Below are 21,995 nucleotides of genomic sequence, written 5' to 3' on the forward strand. Positions count from 1 at the left end.
TGGAGGCATACTGGTTTGCAACCAGTGTGCCTTCAGCTGTTGCAAAACTACAACTCTCAGCATGCAATTACAGCCGAAGGGCATGCTGGAACTAGTTATGCAACAGCTGGATGCACACTACTGCAACTCCCAGCATGCCCTTTGGCTGTCAGTGCATGCTGGGGGTTGTAGTTATGCAACAGCTGGAGGCACACTTTTTCATAGAAAAAATGTGACTCCAGCTGTTGCATAACTACAACCCCCAGCATGCGCAAACTACCAAAAGGCATGCTGGGAGTTGTAGTTGTGCCTTCTGCTGTTGCATAGCAACAACTCCCAACATGCCCTTTTGTGCATGCTGGGAGTTGCTGCAAGGCAACAGCAGTAGGTGTGGCCTTACATCCTGCTGCTGTTCTGCTGGATCCTGCCTAACACAGCCGCTGTCTCTGCTTCTGGGGCCCAGATCCCACCGCCGATGCCAGAGATCAGGGGCCCCAGGTTGAGGTAAGGGGTGGAGCTGGTGAAGTTAGGGACACCCCCACAGCAGGAGTCCTGATTCTGGCCGACGAATCAGGACGATCGTGATGTGATATCAGTGCCACCTCACTACTGCTGCTAAAAGGTCATAGGTGCCATCTTGGACAGCACTATCACCCTTTTTTCCTGGGTCACCGGAATCGCCAATCTGAATTTAAAATCACCAATCTGAATTTATTGGCGATTTGTGGCGATCGCAGGGGTTTGCATGGGGTGCCTGCTGAATGATTTCCTGGTCCGGTCCCCACCCAGCGCACGGTGGGGAGCGGAATTCCCATGGGCGTACAGGTACCCCCTGGTTCCTTAAGTCCCATGATGTCAGGGCTATAGAAGAAAACAGGAGCGCTTCCATGTGAAGAATCTCAGGCAAAAGTACAATGCTAGTAGCCAGTGCGGACCGTGCTCACCTGGTAAAGTTGTGCAATCTACAGGCACAAGACTGACACTTCACATGAGGAAGGACTCAGACAGCTGCAGTGGCTTCCCACGCTGGATCACCGGCGTGCATAGCAGGAACAAAGAAGATAGAGAAAAACTGGAAGCTTGATATCGCGCTGCTGTAATAACTTGAAGGAAAGATTCAGGTAAGTTTAACCATTTATTGGTACACACACAACGCGTTTCAGGGAAGGAATATCCCTTTCATCAGGCCTGATGAAAGGGATATTCATTCCCTGAAACGCGTTGTATGTGTACCAATAAATGGTTAAACTTACCTGAATCTTTCCTTCAAGTTATTACAGCAGCGCTATATCAAGCTTCCAGTTTTTCTCTATCTTCTTTGTTCCTCCTATGATGTCAGGGCGTACCTGTACGCCCTGGATCCTTAAAGGGTTAAGGGGTTGATCTTCTTGATCCACATAATAAAGAGAACATGTAATTTTTACCCCACAGTGTACAATGTGAAAACAAAACCCTCCAAAATGTGCTAAGTTTTTAGTTTTCGTTTCAATTTTCTCACACAAATAATATTTTTTGGGGTTTGTGATACATTTTATGGTAAAATAAGGGATGTCATTGCAAAGTACAATTGGACACGCAAAAAATAAGCCCTCACATGGGTCTTTTGATGGAAATATAAAATAATTATAAAAAAAAATAAAATTGGCCTGGTCCTCAAATTGTGTCCAATTACTTTAGGGGTCATAAATGTTGACCTATGCATATTTACATACAATACCAATTAATACAGATACATGGATTATAAACATGTAGCATTAAATGACAGCATCAATATGTCAAGGAAAACCCATAAAAATGGTTAGTTTTATGCATTTACATATCACACGTATATATACTGCTGGGGGCATCAGACTCACCGATCCATCAAGAGTTTCTGTCTGGTGTTACTGCCGATGTCCGCCCGAAATGAATAGTGAATGCAAAGAAGGGAGAGGTGTTTACCTCAAAATGTGTCACACGTACTTATCTTTACCTTAAATAAAACCAGCATTTCTCAATAATTATGGGTTTGGCTGGTTTACAACTACTGGTGGTTTTGCACAAAAAAATCTGGACTTTTCTCTTCTACTGCGTGACATATGTGGCATGGCTTGTGGATCTGGTGCAGACATACATAGGTTGCACCACTATTTCTATATGCTTACAATCTGTGTCATTCTACACAACATGATCAGGTGTGCATCCCCTTATAAGTTCACCTACATATACAAACCTACCATATTGCCCTCAGGTTGTGTGCGGTATTACAACTTGACTCCATTTATGTCAATGCAATCTGCAATCCCAGAAAACCCCTTTCATTTTTAGTTGTGGAAAAACCCATTTAAACGATGGGCAAACTCACCATCAAGCATATGGAATGGATTGAAGGGACTGCAGTTGGCAGTATACTTGTTTACAGGATAGTAGGAATGAGAGGCCTCAAGACAATCTTTTTCATGTGTACACTAATTTACATAAGAATTTAAGGGGAGATTTATCAAAACCTGTGTAGAGGAAAAGTTGACCAGTTGCCGATAGCAACCAATCATATCGCTTCTTTCATTTTTAAAGAGGCCTGTGAAAAATGAAAGAAGCAATCTGATTGGTTGCCATAGGCAACTGGTCAACTTTTCTCTGCACATGTTTTAATAAATCTCCCCCTTAATGATTTTCATATAGTCACATCATTAGATGAATAGTTCACAGAGCTTAAGAAATCCCCTAATCCAAAGTAAGGAGCAGTTTTATACATTCCAGAAAATAGTTATGTTTCTGATTTCGAAATGTCTCATGCTGCTTAAGGAATGAATAACATCTACCAATATACATCTCAGGTTTAGAAAATAACACATAGTAAACTTTAAGGAAGATGAATCAGGGAATATGAAATATTACTATTCAGAAAATCTAATAAAGAGAAGAACGATCTGTATTGAAAATTCTTTATTAATTTACAATTTAGTGCTTCTAGGAGAACATGATACAATATTTCTCTAAAAAAAACTGAATTATTTTTAAAAGAAAGTTAGGACACTGTTTTTATTCCAAACATGCTACTTAATTTCCACTGTTTGGAAATATCCAAAGTAGCTGTTTATACCATACCATAGTCAAACAAAGGAGCAGAGCACTGCATGGAACAATCTAGTGAAATCTTTTAGCTCAAATTTGAAAGAAAAAAAATATGTATTTTCCAATTTCCTCCAAATGTTATCACAAAAGTTGCCCTATGACATGTGCTACATTTGTGCAATTTCCAACTTTTCTCTGCACTCATTGCTGACTATGATCTTGTCTCGTCCTCTTGCCCGCCACATCCTAACTACTCTTCTGGTGATGACCCAGGGTAACTGCTCAATAACTGAGTAGAATTCTGCAGCAAAGTTTTATAGCACTGCATATAATAACTTTCCATGATTGCTTGTCTGCCTGATTATTTATAAACAGAGGACTCTGTTCTCACATTTTGCACAAAACAAGGTAAAAGTCACAATTATTTGCACAAATAATCCATTGTTCAAAAAAATCGTGACCATTTAAAAAAAAAAAACTATTGATTAATTTTCCTCAGAATCCTTCTTGTCAGGATTTAGAAAATAAAATTATAGCCCAAATATGTCAAAGTATTATGTCAGTTATAGGTATAAAAGGCTACTTTTTAAATTGTTTGGTGATTGGCCATTGGTGTTTGGGCAAAATTTGCTAATTTTCCCCGTGCTTGTTATTATTTAAAACTTTGTACATGTTGCAGGGACATGTGAAAAGTGTTCATTGGTTGGGAGTCAAATGTTTATGTGGTGTCTTAACCCCTTAGGGACCAAGCCAATTTTTACTGCAGGACCAGAGCGTTTTTTTGCACATCTGACCACTGCCACTCTAAGCATTAATAACTCTGGGATGCTTTTAATTTTAATTCTCATTCCGAGATTGTTTTTTCATGACATATTCTTCTTTATGATAGTGGTAAATTTTAATTTAAATGTTGCCTTTTTCGAACTTTGAAGCTCTCTGCTTGTAATGAAAACAGACATTCCAAATAAATTATATATTGATTCACATATGCAATGTTTGCATCATAAAGTTGACATGTTTTTACTTTTGGAAGACATCAGAGGGCTTCAAAGTTCAGCAGCAATTTTACAAGTTTTCACAAAATTTTCAACTTTTTCAAGGACCAGTTCAGTTTTGAAGTTGATTTGAAGGGCCTTCATATTAGAAATACCTCACAAATGACCCCATTATGAAAACTGCACCCCTCAAAGTATTCAAAATGACATTCAGTAAGTGTGTTAACCCTTTAGGTATTTCAAAGGAATAGCAGCAAAGTGAAGGAGAAAATTCAAAATCTTTGTTTTTTACACTCTCATTTTCTTGTAGACCCAGTTTTTTTATTTTTACAAGGGGTAATAGGAGAAATAGCCCCCCAAAATTTGTAACCCAATTTCTCTCGAGTAAGGAAATACCTCACATGTGCATGTCAAGTGTTGGGCGGGCGCAGTAGAGTGCTCAGAAGGGAAGGAGCAACAATGGGTTTTTGGAGAGTGAATTTTGCTGAAATGGTTTTTGGGGGGCATGTCACATTTAGGAAGCCCCTATGGTGCCAGGACAGCAAAAAAAAAAAAAAAAAACCCACATTGCATACCATTTTAGAAACTACACCCCTCAAGGCACATAACAAGGGGTCCAGTGAGCCTTAACACCCCACTGGTGTTTGATGGCTTTTCGTTAAAGTCGGATGTGTAAATGAAAAAAAAAATGTTTTCATTGAAGTGCATTTTTTTTCCCAAATTTACAATTTTTACAAAGGGTAATGGGAGAAAATGCCCCCCCAAATTTTTAACTCCATCTCTTCTGAGTATGGAAATACCCCATGTTAGGACGTAAAATGCTCTGCGGGCGAACTACAATGCTCAGAAGAGAAGGAGTCACATTTGGCTTTTGGAAAGCAAATTTTGTTAAAATGGTTTTTGGGGGCCATGTCGCATTTAGGAAGCCCCTATGGTGCGAGAACAGCAAAAAAAATTTAAAACAAAAAACACATGGCATTCTATTTTGGAAACTACACCCCTCAAGAAATGTAACAAGGGGTACAGTGAGCCTTAACACCTCACAGGTGTTTGATGACTTTTTGTTAAAGTTGGATGTGTAAATGAAAAAAAAAATTTTCATTAAAATTCAGTTTTCCCCCCAAATTTAGCATTTTACAAGGGGTAAAAGGAGAAAATGACCCCCAAAATTTGTAACCCCATTTCTTCTGAGTAGGAAAATACCCCATATGTGGATGTAAAGTGCTCTGCTGGTGCACTACAATGCTCAGAAGAGGAGGAGTGCCATTGAGCTTTTGGAAAGATAATTTTTTTAAATGGAAGTCAGGGGCCATGTGCATTTACAAAGTCCCCCGTGGTGCCAGAACCGTGAACCCCCCCCACATGTGAGCCCATTTTGGAAACTGCACCCCTCACAGAATTTAATAAGGGGTGCAGTGAGTATTTACACCCCACTAGCGTTTGACAGATCTTTGGAACAGTGGGCTGTGCAAATGAAAAATTGTATTTTTCATTTTCACGGACCACTGTTCCAAAGATCTGTCAGACACCTGTGGGGTGTTAAGGCTCACGGTACCCCTTATTACATTCCTTGAGGGGTATAGTTTCCAAAATAGTATGCCATGTGTTTTTTTTTTGTTTTTTTTTGCTATTCTGGCACCATAGGGGCTTCCTAAATGCGACATGCCCCCTAAAAGCCATTTAAGCTAAATTGGGGGGGGGGGATCCATTGTTCTGGCACTATGGGGGCTTTGTAAACACACGTGGCCTTCAATTCCGGACAAATTTTCTTGCCAAAAGCTGAATGGCGCTCCTTCTCTTCTGAGCATTGCAGTTTGCCCGCAGAGAACTTTAAATCCACATATGGGGTATGTTCTTACTCAGAAGAAATGGGGTTACAAATTTTGGGGGGCTTTTTTTCCTATTTCTCCTTGTGAAAATGAAAAATTTAGGGTAACACCAGCATTTTAGAATTTTTTTTTTTCATTTTCCCATCCAACTTTAAGGAAAATTCTATAAACACCTGAGGGGTGTTAAGGCTCACTATACCCCTTGTTACATTCCATGAGGGGTGTAGTTTCCAAAATGGGGTCACATGAGGGTGTTTAATTTTTTTGAGTTTATGTCAGAACCTTGTTGTGCATCCACAGAGCATTTTACGCCCACATATGGGGTAATTCCATATTCAGGAGAAATTTTGGGGGTCTTTTTTTCCTTTTACCGCTTGTGAAAATAAAAAGTATGGGGCAACACCAGCATGTTAGTGTAAAATTATTATTTTTTTTACACTAACAGGCTGGTGTAGCCCCCAACTTTTCCTTTTCATAAGGGGTAAAAAGAGAAAAAGACCCCCAAAATTTGTATTGCAATTTCTCCCAAGTACAGAAATACCCCATATGTGGCCCTAAACTGTTTCCCTGAAATACGACTGGGCTCGCAAGTTAGAGAGCGCCATGTGCATTTGAGGACTAAATTAGGGATTGCATAGGGGTGGACATAGGGGTATTCTACGCCAGTGATTCCCAAACAGGGTGCCTCAAGCTGTTGCTAAACTCCCAGCATGTCTGGACAGTCTATGGCTGTCTGGAAATGCTGGAAGTTGTTGTTTTGCAACAGCTGGAGGCTCCGTTTTGGAAACACTGCCGTATGATACGTTTTTCATTTTTATTGGGGGGGGGGGGGGTGTAAGGGGGTGTATATATAGTGTTTTACCCTTTTTTTCTGTGTTAGTGTAGTGTAGTGTTTTTAGGGTACATTCGCACTGGCTGGCGTTTAAAGTGAATTTCCCGCTAGGAGTTTGAGCTGCGGCTCAAACTTGAAGCAGAACACTCACTGTAAACCCACCCGTGTGACTGTACCCTGTACATATACATGGGGGCAAACCTCCAGCTGCTTCAAAACTACAACTCCCAGCATGTACTGACAGACCATGCATGCTGGGAGTTGTACTTTTGCAACAGCTGGAGGCACTCTGGTTGGAAAACCTTCAGTTAGTTTTTTTTACCTAACTCAGTATTTTCTAACCAGTGTGCCTCCAGCTGTTGCAAAACTACAACTCCCAGCATGTACTGATTGCCGAAGGGCATGCTGGGAGATGTAGTTATTCAACAGCTGGAGGTATGCAACTAAAACTCACAGCATGCCGAGACAGCTGTTTGCGCATGCTGGGATTTGCAGTTTTGCAACATCTGGAGTGCCACAGTTTAGATACCACTGCACAGTGATCTCCAAACTGTGGCCTTCCAGATGGTGCAAAACTACAAATCCCAGCATGCCCAGACAGCAAACTGCTTTGTGGCATGCTAGGAGTTGTAGTTTTGCAAGATCTAGAGGGCCACAGTTTAGAGATCACTGCACAGTGATCTCCAAACTGTGACCCTCCAGCTGTTGCAAAACTAGAAATCCCAGCATGCCCAAGTAGCTGTCTGGGCATGCTGGGAGTATTAGTTTTGCAATAACTGGAGGGCTACAGTATAGAGAACACTGTATCAACTGCAACAACTCCACTGTAACAACTCCACATGGTCTCAAACTGTAGCCCTCCAGATGTTGTTAGGCAACTCACTGGCTTCTGTAGGATCCGGGGAGCCGAATCACCGCTGCCGATCGCTGCCCCCGCCGATGGGTGAGTGGACTTCGGTGCCGGTCCCCGTTCTGCTCAGGGAAACCGAATGTTAACCCCCCGCCCCCGATATGCTATTGGTCGTCGCTTGTAGACGACCAATAGCAGGGATAGGAGGGGTGGCACCCCTGCTACCTCACTCCTATCCCTTAAGGGGATCGTGGGTGTCATAGACCAGCGATTTGCGGCGATCGCCGATATAGGGGGTCTCAGGACCCCCCTGGGCATTTGCAGAGGGTGCCTGCTGATAGATATCAGCAGTCTCCCCATTCCGGTCCCCGTCCGGCGTGCGGTGGGGACCGAAATTTCCACAGGCATACAGGTAAGCCCTTGGTCCTTAAGTATCAGGGAGAGAAGGCGTACCTGTACGCCCTTGGTCTTTAAGGGGTTAAAGGGGTATTTTGCTGGGAAACATTTTTTTTAAGTAAATGTTATCATTTAACTTTCTGGCACCAGTATGATTTAAAATTAAATGTTTTCCATTGGAGTACCCCTTTAAATTCTCCTGCTGTATCTTAGGTTTAAACAGTATCTTAAAATATCTTTCCCTGTAAAAATGTTTCACTATATCTTTATATGTTTTCAGCATGCACTGAGCCTAAAGTAAGTGTAAGGGGTTAACTGTCTTTATCCAAAATCCTTAGCTTCACTGTGAAAAGCTGGTAGGATGTCACATGTCCACCCTTAACCAATTAGGGGTTAAGACTTGTCCTGACCAGTTTGGGATATCGGTGGGTGTTTAAACACTCAGAGAGATCAAATCTTTTGGCATGTCCTTGTGACATGTCAAAAGGTTTGTATAATGACACTTTAGATTTGACGCTTTAAATTTAAAAGTGGACATGGTCTCCACAAAGACATATTTTGGTTCACTTTTATTAACTAAACCAAGTGAGCTAGAATCTACAGTGCAACTTTACTTTTGCTTGTAGCAGGCACACATTTTTTTTTTGCCTGTTTTAGGCTAATCATTTTTGTTATGCAATTTATTTTAGAAGAGTGTGTGCATCTTAGGTCTAGGGGGTTGATCACGTGATATTTATATACCTGGAATATTAAAGGGGTACTCCACTCAGAACACTTGAGCCGGGATGTCACGCCCTGCCCCCTCAATGCAAGTCTGTGGGAGGGGGCACAATAGCCACCATGCCCCCTTCCATAGACTTGCATTGAGGGGGTGGGGTATGATGTCATGAAGGGGCAGGGCTATGATGTCACTAGCTCCTGGTGCCGGCTCCAGCATTCGGAACAGTTTGTTCCAAACACTGAGCAGCGGAGTACCCCTTTAAGTTCATGACTCTTGAGACTCAGATTCACATGCAGCTAAGCATAAGATTCACACCCCCTTTTGAAAATTACCACTTAGTTGGCTACTGGGGGAAATGTGCCATTTAGAAAAATCCCTTTATCATGGGAATGGGAAAAAATTTATGAGGAAACTAGAGGCTACAGACTGGTAGAAATAATTAGAGTTTTTTTTTTTCAAACTGGCGACAGGTCCTCCTCTTTAACCCTTGAAAAGTAGTCTATATGAACTACAAATTCGAATGGCAGTAGATAATCTATAATAAATAACATTTTAACTAATTAAAGCAAGATAACTAAATATAATTATAGAAACCAATGGCTTTTTGACAAAAATATAAATTCTAGATTTATAGTCTATGTAATGCATTTTTAGACATTACAATATATACATTCCTTTCTCTTTGGGATTTTATGTACCCAACAATTATCTTAAGGTTTGTTAATCTACACCAATCTATTTTTGCATTCTTTTCATTTATAGAACTAAATACAATAATGGATTTAACAACAAACAATAATTTCATGGAGTTCTCATCTGCTTACATCTGCTTCATATGATGGAGCTGCCTAATACTTTAATGTGATTAATATGCAACCTTTACTATAGAAGTTGAGAGTTTAAACATTCTATCACATGCATTTAGTTAGTTTAAAAAATGCTAAAAAAGTATGAATTATAAATTTTAAATACTCCATGAGCTGGAATGACCATGTGAAGAGCATTAGAAAGATGTTCCATATATGTATATCCCCTAAATTACTATATGTATAATTATAGTTTAGATGCCCTTAATGTATAGAAGTTAGTGCTAAGTGTACCTAATAATAACCTCTGACCTATCATTCTGGAACTTTGCAGTCAAGCTCAAGTGGCCTACCAGCCTTTATTTTGCACATTACCCCTTCCATTGCTACTTACTACCTGGTAAGGAAGAGGAGCTGCACCTTTGTTCACATGTATAATATATATGGAGTGCTGGTTTTAAACCCGCAGACTAGTGAAGGAATATAGTGAATGCAGATATCCTGTATACTTATCTATTAAAGGGGTACTCCAGTGGTGAAAAACTTATCCCCTATCCTAAGGATAGGGGATAAGTTTGAGATCGCGGGGGGTCCGACCGCTGGGACCCCCCGCGATCTCTCTGTACGGGGCCCCCTCTCTCTTCCGAGATAGCGGGTGTCGACCCCCGCACGAGGCGGCGGCCGACACGCCCCCTCAATACATCTCAATGGCAGAGCCGGAGATTGCCGAAGGCAGCGCTTCGGCTCTGCCATAGAGTTGTATTGAGGGGGCGTGTCGGCCGCCGCTTCGTGCGGAGGTCGACACGCCCCCTTCCCGCGGGCTGTCGGGGCTCCGTACAGGAGATCGCGGGGGGCCCCAGGGGTTGGACCCCCCGCGATCTGCAACTTATCCCCTATCCTTAAGATAGGGGATAAGTTGTAAACCACTGAGTCACCACTGGACTACTCCTTTAAGTGGCAGGTTCATTTGAGGAGGGCTATAGACTTAAAAAAACAAATTACCATGCAGGACAGGAAGAAACAGTTTCCACACTTTATATTTTGAAAACTGGACTGAGCAAATTTAGCTGCCTAAGACTTTGGTTAAATGCAACAAAGTCCACATAGCACCAATACATAGAGAATGGCAAAGGCAAAGATGGGATCAATAGAGAATTAGTATGATGCATATTCTTAAATATAACATTTAGAAACCTGTATATTGGTGCACTTAAATTGATGAGAATTAACTTGATAATGTGCAACATAAATTAGTGCAGAAATCATTGATGCCCTGTAATCAAATAATCTGACATTATCAGTAACTTGGAACGTAAAAGCATTCATCTGTTACAACATTATGCTAGATTTTGGTAAAATACATGGAGAACTGGTTTCCTTACTGAGTATAAAATTACAAATATGTGGTAGCTTCTCTACTCTCTCGCTCTTTTGCTTGTGCAACAGCCACATTGATGCATTGCAGCCACTCTTCTGCATTCTTCTCATCTTTTGCCTTGAAGACATAAGTTTTATTATCAGTGAAGATCTCAAAAGCCCGAGGTAGACTCCGATCCCGTCGTTTCTTAGCTACAGCTTTGACACTCTGAACTTTGCTTAACTCAATAGGACAATCGTCAGGATCATCCTTCTGTAAGAAAGAGACAACATTTTGCATGTTAATCTATATAAATACATATAAATCTCTGTGTGTGTGTGTGTGTATGTTCCAGTATAACTTCCAAATGGCTGGAGATATTTCAATGAAACTTGGTATACATGTTACAAAAATTTAGGAGAGTTAAATTAACGATGCAGGATGTATATTTATGTCCGGTGACCCGCGGCTAATACCGGACATCACCGATTGCGGTGATGCCCTGTATAAACCCTTCAGATGCGGCAATAAAAGTTGACCACCGCGTCTGAAATGAAACTGAAAGTATCCCGGCAGCTCAGTCGGGCTGTTCGGGACCGCCACAATTTCCCAAACAGCTTACAGGACACCGGGGGATCTCTACTGGCCTCCTCGGTGTCCAATCGGTGAATGACTGCTCCGTGCCTGAGATCCAGTCAGGAGCAGTCAAGCGCCGATAACACTGATCAATGGCATGTTAATATATGCCAGTGATCAGTGTAAAAGATCAGTGTGTGCAGTGTTATAGCCCTCTATGGGTGAAAAAAAGTGTTAATATATGTGATTTAACCCCTTCCCTAATAAAAGTTTGAATCACCCCCCTTTTCCCCATTTAAAAAAAACTGTGTAAATAAAAATAAACACATGTGGTATCGCCGCGTGCATAAATGTCCGAACGATAAAAATATATTGTTAATTAAACTGCACGGTCAATGGCGTACGCGCAAAAAAAAATCCAAAGTCCAAAATATTTTTGGTAACTTTTTATACCATTAAAAAAATTCATAATTTTTTTTTTTATGTAGTATATTATATTATATTATCTGTTTTTTTTAACGAATAAATTATTATAATTTATTCGTTAAAAAAACAGATAATATAATATGCTACATAAAAATAGCTTTCACAACCAAAACATCTTCAAAGGTTTACCTAAAAGTCAATACATTAGAGCTAAATGAATTATTAATAAGGAAGATGAATATGAAAAAAAATTAATCATCATTAGTGAAAAATTTAAAAACAGAGGATATTCCAAAAGAGAATGATAAAAATAGAACAAGAAGTAGCACATGTAGACAGAACAGAATTATTGAAGAAAAAAGAAGGAACTAAGAAGAAAAAAATGGAAAGAACAATGTACATTAGTAAGTAAATCAATACTGGACGTTAATTAGATCAGACTCCAAATATGGCAAACTTTTTAAAGAACCCCCCATGTTTGCATAGAATCGAGGCAAAACCATAGCAAATATACTTATAAGAGGAGACATCAGTAAAAAGAAAAAAGATCATCAAATGTTCCTAAGTTCTAGACTGAAAGGGACATATCCTTGTCTAGCATGTTCACATTGCAACAATATAATAAAGGGTGAAAATGTCCATCACCCTAAAAGTGGTATTAAAATCCCTAGTAAAGGCTTTATCACTTGTAATACGGAAAATATTATTTACATGCTAAAATGCCCTTGTGGCAAATGCTACGTTGGGCAGACTAGCAGAAAAAGAAAAGTCAGGATAATGGAGCATAAAAATAATATCAGAAAAGCTTTGAATACTAAATCAGTTAGTGAATCATCAAAATTCAGTGAGACTACTTTCGCTAGACATTTATTAGAAAAACAGCATAATGTGAATGAGTTAAGGTGGCAAATCTTGGAGCAAATTCACACGGACGCGAATGAGAATATAAACCGCATGCGTCTCCTCTAAAGGGAAGCATATTGGATAACGTACCTGGAAACGATTTCCCCATCAGGCTTGAATGAAGTCTGTAGTTTAAAAGATTTTTCATGAATAATATTGTAATCCAGGATATTGAGGAGAATTCACACTATATTTGAATTTACAGTTTTTTTTAGGAAATAACTATATATGTCTCTTTAAGATAAAATTCTCAATTGACTATAGGAGTGCATCCTGCTTAAAATATCCTGGAATCCCAGGCTCTAGTACGCATGAGTAAGGGGGCGTTCCCCCGAAACATCGTGTCAGACCTTGATGGCTCCCAACTAGTGCAAAAAGATCTCTGCTAGTACGGATATATGCTGAATATAACATCTGCAAGCTTTGAATTTTACAGCTCTGAATTTTATGGAAAAAAGATTGAATAAGGAAAAAACAAACTCGAAGCATCTAACAGTGAGTATCTAATTGCTTAGAATGAAAAGTAAAATGTTATATAGCTCATGGTCTTGAATAACATGGATTTGCATAGTGGGATTCGTGAATACCCACACCTGAGCATTGTCTAGAATTCTACACAGGACTGGTTTCTTTTTAAAACACCATTTTCACTTAATAAACCCACATTACAGGTCCTTCAACCACAATCTCTTCATCAGAGCTCAGCCCCACCCAAGCCAAACCCCCTTCTATTTTCATCCCTAAAATATTTTCATTAAATCTCAGCCTCACCTGAGAACAGGATATAAGGTCAGGATATAGTGACGGGATATAAGGACAAGATACAAGGTCAGAACATGAAGTTGGGATATAAGGGTGGGATCAGGGCTCAAGTCCTGCAGGAATGCATGAGAACAGAGTTCCTGCACTTTTTCCACAGTGGCAACTCTGTTCCCATTAGCAGGAGTCATGCATGGCCAGCCCTTGAGAGGGAATCTTGGGTTAGTTCCCATACTTTTTTTTCTCAGGACTTGACCCCTGGATGGAATATGAGAGTGGGAAATGAGGACAAGAGCAACACTGTTGCTTTTCCTTTCAAACAAGGTTAAGTATGAGTAACAGGCAATGCCACATACTTTCCTAGTAACAAATAGGAATGTAGTCTCAAGTTTAGGAAAGAAGATGGTGTGGTATGCACCATGTGTACAAGGTAATCTCTTTTGTTTGATATTCAACATGTGTTCCTAATTGTAGGTTATTATGTAATTCCTTATAAACTTGCCACCCTTAAAGAACCCTTAAGTGAGCATATGACTTTGGTAGATGACTCTATGGGTCAAGAACATCATTTTTTATAGTTCTAAGCAGGCAATGTACAAGAAATAATTCTGAATTCAGGCAATAAAATCTGGTTTAGGGTGGATTTACAGTGGGGATCAAAAGTTTGGGTACCCCAGGTAAAAATTTGTATTAATGTGCATAAAGAAACCAAGGAAAGATGGAAAAATCTCCAAAAGGCATCAAATTACAGATTAGACATTCTTATAATACGTCAACAAAAGTTAGATTTTATTTCCATCATTTACACTTTCAAAAAAAGAAAACAAAAAATGGCAAAAGTTTGGGCACCCTGTAGAGTTAATATCTTGTACTGCCCCCTTTGGCAAGTATCACAGCTTGTAAACACTATTTGTAACCAGCCAAGAGTCTTTCAATTCTTGTTTGAGGTATCTTTGCCCATTCTTCCTTACAAAAGTCTTCCAGTTCTTTGAGATTTCTGGGCTGTCTGTCACGCACTGCTCTTTTGAGGTCTATCCATAGATTTTCAATTATGTTGAGGTCAGGAGATTGTGAAGGCTATGGTAAAACCTTCAGTTTATGCCGCTTGATGTAATCCCCCGTGGATTTCGAGGTGTGTTTAGGATCATTATCCATTTGTAGAAGCCATCCTCGCTTTTTCACAGAAGGCATCAAGTTAGCATCCAAAATTTGCTGGCATTTTATTGAATCCATTTTTCCTTCTACTTGTGAGATGTTCCCTGTGCCTGTTCACTGGCTGCAATACAACCCCAAAGCATGATTGATCCACCCCCCATGCTTAACAGTTGGACAGAAGGTTCTTTTAATTAAATTCTGTTCCCCTTCTTCTCCAGACATAACTTTCCTCATTCCGGCCAAAAATTTGTATTTTAAGCTCATCAGTCCACATAACTTGTTTCCAAAATGCATCAGGCTTGTCTATATATTCATTTGCAAAGTTCAAACGCTGATTTTTGTGGTGATATTTGTACAAGTATCTCTTTATAGTGGAATAGCGTACCGCAACTCCAGTGTCTGCCATCTGATATTTCTGGAGGGATTGTGCAGTCAAACGTGGGTTTTGAATTGTTTTTCTCTCAATCCTGCGAGCTGTTCTGTCTGATATTTTTCTTGGTCTTCCACTTCTTGCTTTAACTCCCACTGTTCCTGATGACTGACATTTCTTAATTAAATTCCGAACAGAGGATATTGACATCTGAAAACATTTTGAAATCTTCTTATAGCCTTCTCCAGCTTTGTGAGCGTCGACTATTTTCAGATTTCTAGACAACTGCTTAGAAGAACCCATGGTGCTGTTTGTTGGGACAAGGGCAGATGAGTCTGGGCATTTAAAACCTTTGAGATTGACATCACCTAGTCTTCCCAGATGATGATTGAGAACAATCCATGACACTGGAAAGGGGGCAGTGCATGCTATAAATACTGCAGGGAGCCCAAACTTTTGCAGACACCATTTTTTTGTTTTCTGTTATTTTGAAAGTGTAAATGATGGAAATAGAATTTAACTTTAGTTGACATATTATAAGAATGTCTAATCTGTAATTTGATGCCTTTTGAGATTTTTCCAACTTTCTTTGGCTTCTTTATGCACATTAATACAAATGTTTACCTGGGGTGCCCAAACTTTTGATCCCCACTGTACACACAGTATTTTGGTCAGACAAAATACTCACCAAAATGTTATTAGTGATCCCATCTTAAATGTTCTATCTTTAAAGCTTGTTCTACATTTCATTCCAGGTACCGAAGGAAATTAACCTATTTATTTTCTGTCTTAAAGGGGTACTCCACTGCTCAGCATTTGGAACAAACTGTTCCAAACACTGGAGCTGGTGCCGGGAGTTGTGATGTCATAGCCCCACCCCCTCATTAAGTCATGCCCTGCCATCTCAGTGCCACCTCACTCCTATCCCTTCAGGGGGATCAGGGGTGTCTTGGACAGCCCCGATCCCCCTTATTTTCTGGGTCACTAGATACCCGTATGACCTGGAATAACCGCCGATCTGAATTGACCTTAATCTCAGGATCCCCCAGGCATTGTCACAGGATGCCCCCCAGGCATTGTCAGGGGATGGTCCGGGGACCGGAATTCCCATGGTCGTACAGGTACGCCCTGGGTCCTAGATGGGTTAAAAAAGTAGAAGAAAAGGTTAACCTGAAGACAGCACAAAGCTTGCAATGATCTTACTCTAAATCAACACCAGATATTCCAGGACAAAGCCCATGTGGAAGAGAATTGTGCATGTCAATGTGAGAGAAATTATATATTCATTACAATTTTCTGTGAGAATAAGCAGTCTATAAGCCAACAGCTTCCTTGCAAACAAGTAAGCACTTTAATAATCAGTATAGACTGCATGTCACCATCTTGTATGGCTGTCACTGACTGATTTCATTAAAGATAGTTGCTGGACAAAAACATCTGTTATTTATTCTGCTTCATAATCATCTACTGAGTCATAAAATATGATTGATTGCGGGCAGAATCTTCCCCTAGTGGGCAGAAGAGGGGCCGCCGTATAATTTCCATCAGGCATGAATATTTTTTTTTCTTTGCACAAATCAGAAATACATCATGGAATGTGAAAAATGGTAAATCATAAGTGCCATACAACCAGCACAATTTAATACAAAATAAATAAAATAAGAAAGAACATTAATGTTTCATGAAAGTAGTTGTCTTGTCTGTGATGTATGTGTGTAAAGCCAACTGCTGTACGTGACCAAAAAACAATCTCTTGAGAGCATTGCTAGCATTACACTATGTTTTATAGATTCTATGCTTCTTGGGCAATAATTCGTTTATTCATCACAATAAAGTTAATATTATTATTCATTAAGAATTTGGGAACTGAAGTGTGCAATAGAAAATACTATTTGCTCCAACTTCAACACTCATCATGCCAATTCTTATTCTAGCCTCTAATGTAATGGAACAATCTCAGCCCAATAGTGATAACATGATAAACAGTTCTGTCTGTCAAGGAACTACTAGGTACTGTCATAACAGGAAGCCACAAAGTCTGCTTAAGAAACATTGGCCACTCATTCATATATAACGTGATTTCTGATATTTGAGTCTAGGATCACTTTTTCTATATTAATACAGTTTTTCACTAGGGGCAAATGTGCAGTGCTAGTAGTGACAACTCAATACTAACTGGTGCAAAGGGGATAATTAGATAGTGTTACTCACATAATTAGTGTTGAGCAAACCAAACCATAGAACCCAGACTAGATCAGAACTTAGTGTTAAGTTGTAAAATGGCTATTTTATCCCATTATTACACTGGCACCACAAGCACTGGGAAAAACGGGGTACCAGCAGGCTTTGGCCATAAAAAATGATGGTCTGAGACTAAGGAAGTAGTAGGCTGGTAGTATCAGGCTAGAGAGGTCCAAAATAAAAGCCCCTTGCCACCATGTTGAAACCAGACTGCTACTGCTTAGCTTGGTCGATTATGGGAAAAAAAAGGGGGGGGGGGGGGTCATGCCCAAGGCCTGATTATGGAATCATACATGTGTATTATAATTGTATTTGTGTTTAATGTATAATCTAAGGCATGAGTGAGGGTTCATTCAAACTGTGTAATTGTTTTTGTGTATTCCAGTTTTATTGGGGGGTCAGTCTGTCAGTGTTATACTTCTTTTGAAGTCAAAAGCCTTTGTAGCAGCAGGATAAGAGCTGTCTCTGGTCCCATCATGAGATAAGGGACCCGGAAGAGAGATGCCCCCCACCTGGTGGGATCAGAGGGGGGGGGGGGGTGGTATGTATTTTTCCCCCCCTCCTAAAGAGCCAATATAAAACTGTAATACCGGACAAAACCTTTGTTCAAGCCTGTGGCCAAAAGCTGGACAAAGACCCTAAGCAACAGCTGGAGATTCACTCACAAGGACTGCTATGTCCTTTATGCTGTCAGGACTTTTCTTTTTGTTTTCTGAACTTGTCTTGCCTAACTCTTTTACATATTTTTGTACCTGTATGTCATTTGTTTATTTTTATGCATAGCACTGTGATACCTTTTCAGATGAAATGTTTACTTAATCAGCTCTGGTCTTTGATCTCTAAATATAGGAGCTCACCTTTCTGAAGGAAGCTCTGGTGAAACACGTTTATCAAAGGGTTAATTTGGTGACTTGCTGGGACTAGTAGTGGATACCCAGAGATCGGGGGCTGATGGTAACAGGGTGCTACGTGAAAGATAGGGGATATGATGCCTGATCGCGGGGGTCCTGCCGCTGGGGGACCCCCGCGATCAGGCATCATATCCCCTATCCTTTGGATAGGGGATAAAATGTCTTAGCGCCAGAGTACCCCTTTAGTAACGGCATGATTATATCATGATTGAGGGTCAGCTGGACCTGAAATATGTTGGCATGTGTGCTTTGTTTTTTGGATTGAATAAAGAAGCACAATTTGATCCCACTTTCTAATGCTGGACAACCTCTTACTACTTCTGCCTGGACACTTGGTGGTGCTGCCAACATGCTTGTGTACAGATGTGGGTGTTGGAGATTGGAGCTGTAAAAACTTTTGTTCTGTTCTATTTGTAATATAACTGATTAAAATGTCCCTCACTCTTATCCATTCTATGTAGACTTATGTGTTACCAAGGTAACAGACTACAAAGCCTGTCTAGTTTGAGCTTGGAATCATACTCCCTTCCTTTCAGTCCTGTATGTCTTAGTACCAAATGTATGTTAGAAAAAATAGTTGACATATGAAAGAGAGAGTAAGTGCAGTATCAGATTACACAGAGTTTGTATGTTGTCTGTTATTATTCAGACACAAGGTCTACATATGAGCTGTAGACACAAAATGGTAGGGAAGTTTTTGATCAAGAATTTTTGTAAAGCCCCTTATTCTTTATGCATTGGGATATATAAAAATAAAAATGGTTTACATAGCCTTTAAATCTCATTATATGTATTATATCACAAAGTCTCTTGAGGACTGATTAGCTCTTGTTCTGGCAACTATACAAGTATTTAGGAAATAGTTTGACGTAAATCATCAATTACAACTCATTTCATATTAGTCACTGACCATGACTTAATAATTAATGAGGTACAGTAGCATACATTGACTTATAGTCATCCTTTTTGTCTCAAAGTTGTATAAGTGCCTTAAAAAAGCGTTTGAGACTCATAGTAAATGTGGCAAAAGTAATGTAAAACAGTTTTTTGGTCCAAATTGTTCCAACATTATGTCTAGAGATGAGCGAGATGAAACCGTAGAACTGGTTTCGGTCAGAACTTTGCCTTAAATGATGTTCAGCTAACATTTGCCAAGTTTGCTTGAGATGTGTGAGCCTGGCAATGGTGCTATTATAGGAGGAGGTATTAGAAACACATTAGCGTTTTGGCACCATTTCAACATAGGATGAGGAAGTAGGGAGTCGGGAATTTTAAAAAACATTTTACTTTTTTTTTTTTACACATTTTTTGCCCCAACCGATTATTAGCCATAAGTAGATGGCTTACTTAGATTAATGTAATGTGATTGCATTACATTGACCTATGCCATCAGCGCTCAATTGCTACAGCCTGCAAAAGGCAAGCTGTAGCAAGCACTGATCCATGGAAGACCTGGAGGCCGAAGTAAGGCCCCGGGCTTCCTCAGTAACCCATCAGCACCCCCACGATACCAGGAATTACTGGAATTTAATGTTTAAGTGCTGTGAACTACATAGATTGTGGCATTTAACCATTTTAATGACAGACATTAGAGCGATCTTCGATGTTCATCATTATGGGCAGATGTCTGCTGCTGACAGCTGGTTATATTGCAAGTCCACGTCATATTCCCCTTACCCAATACAAGACATACATGTACATTAAGGGTTGTAAGGGTTAAAGTGCCCCTGTCATTATAAACAAAAAAAAAAAATCTTTTTCAGGGACATGCCAAAAGTTTTGATCATTAAGGGATCAAGTTTTCCTAGATATAGCCAAAGAAAGCACGCAGCAGCGAGATTAACTTCCTGTCTTGCAGCGATCTCCATCCAGTTGCAGAAGACCTCTTCATTGTAAGTCCTTGCGGTCATCTCCTTAAACTGGATGGAGATCGTGAATAGCTGGGAAGTGAACTAGAGAATGGTGGAGGTTTCAGTGTTCAAGTGATTATTCTCTGCAATGTCAAAAGTTTTGTATAATGACAGGGACACTTTATATATGTTAAAGCTTTACTGTCATTATAAACAACTTTTGGCATGCCAAACGGACATGTCAAAAGTTGTAGATCGCACCAGGTCTCACTTCTGAAATCAGCTGCGGCCAAGAGTTATTAGCCAGGGAAGTGGGCAGTATAATGGGCACAAGGGGCACAATCTAAGGTAATGTGTGGGGAAAATAACAAGCAATGTGAGAAAGTATACTTTTACTGAAAGAGTAGTCAATGCTTGGAACAAACTTCCAGCAGATGTGATTGGTAAATCCACAGTAAGCCTATCTGTATCTATCCTAAGATAAAAAAAAAAAATTCAATCAAAAGGAAATAATATTAGGGCAGACTAGATGGACTAGGTGTTTTTTTCCTACTCAAAACCAAGTGAAGAAAGGAAAACAGACGGCACTCACCAAGAATCTGGACGCTTTATTTACTTCAACATGGAGTCACCGGCAGGTCAGGGGATCGACGGTGGGCAAGGGGGTGTATCTGGAACGTTTCGTGCAGTGACGCACTTCCTCAGCCAACGCTCAGCGATTCTTGGTGAGTGCCGTCTGTTTTCCTTTCTTCACTTGGTTTCTTCTATGCTACTATTTCAATATAGACTGAGCACCACCTTCTGGCATTAAGTGCATACAGTGTCCGCTGTCTCACCTGTTTGCTGCCTTGCCCTCTTGGAACCGTCAGCCAGTTTGAGCAGTGCCAGCATTATCCTCTCTACTTCACATTCATCTGTTTTTTTCCTACTGCCAATGTTCTATGGCTTTCAATGACTTGTAATGGATGTCTCTTAGGTTTGGTTGTTTCTCTGTGTATGCCAGATTCGTTGGGGGTTCTAGGTGTTGGAACTCCACCATTCTGATATTGATCACCTATTCTGGTGTTAGGCTACAAATACGTTTTGACTGGAAAACTACTTTAAAGGGGTACTCCGGTGGAAACAAATGTTTTCAAATCAACTGGTGTCAGAAAGTTATACTGATTTGTAAATGACTTCTATTTAAAAATCTTAATCCTTCCAGTACTTATCACCTGATGTATGCTCCACAGGAAGTTGTATAGTTCTTTTCAGTCTTTTCAGTGCTCTCTGCTGACACCTCTGTCCATGTCAGGAACTGTCCAGAGCAGGAGTGGTTTGCTATGGGGATTTGCTTGTACTCTGGACAGTTCCTGATATAGACAGAGGTATTAGCAAGAGAGCACTGTGGTCAGACAGAAAAAGAACTATATAATTTCCTCTGTAGTATACAGCAGCTGATAAGTACTGGAAGGATTAAGATTTTTAAATAGAAGTAATTTACAAACCTGCTTAACTTTCTGGTACCAGTGAAAATTTTTTTTTTCCATCAGACTACCCCTTTAACTTGTTTATAGGCAGTTCTTTTATTGATCTCTGCTGCAGAGCTCTCCACCCCCTCTTTATACAGAATAAAGAAAGCAGAGTAGCAGCTCAGTTTGAATACCCCATGTCAGCAGAATTGTAAGTTGATGTTGCTGATGTCATTTATATGTTCAATCATGCAGACGTAAATAATAATCAAAAATGTAATCCAGTTTTTGATGTGCACTAACTTACCAGAACAAATCTGGATAGGGAGGTATTGAAAAATTGCCTTTTTGCAATAAAAAGTGTCCATATTTAAATTCTCATTATTTACCATCTCTTTTAACACAGTAGGCTAGTAATAGAGATTCCAGATGGACCTTCACAGTTTTCATAAATGCATGTATGTAGTCAACATTGAAGTGAAGTGCTATTTAAATTAATGATGCAAATAAAAATATTACTCTACACATCTCAGC

At 39.9% G+C, this 21,995-nt stretch overlaps 1 protein-coding gene across 4 annotated transcripts in view; it reads right to left on the reverse strand.

The window, feature by feature from the left end:
• Nucleotides 1-10,340: 10,340 nt before the first annotated feature.
• VEPH1 (ventricular zone expressed PH domain containing 1) overlaps nucleotides 10,341-21,995 on the reverse strand; it is a 560,486-nt gene continuing 548,831 nt past the window's right edge. For all 4 annotated transcript variants that reach the window (XM_056565020.1, XM_056565022.1, XM_056565023.1 and 1 more), the window contains one exon: nucleotides 10,341-11,092. In XM_056565020.1, coding sequence (XP_056420995.1) covers nucleotides 10,856-11,092 — 237 coding nt within the window. In that variant the 3' untranslated portion in view covers nucleotides 10,341-10,855. The remainder of the gene's footprint in view (nucleotides 11,093-21,995) is intronic.

Source organism: Hyla sarda, chromosome 3 (genome assembly GCF_029499605.1).
Source record: "Hyla sarda isolate aHylSar1 chromosome 3, aHylSar1.hap1, whole genome shotgun sequence".
NCBI lineage: Eukaryota > Metazoa > Chordata > Amphibia > Anura > Hylidae > Hyla > Hyla sarda.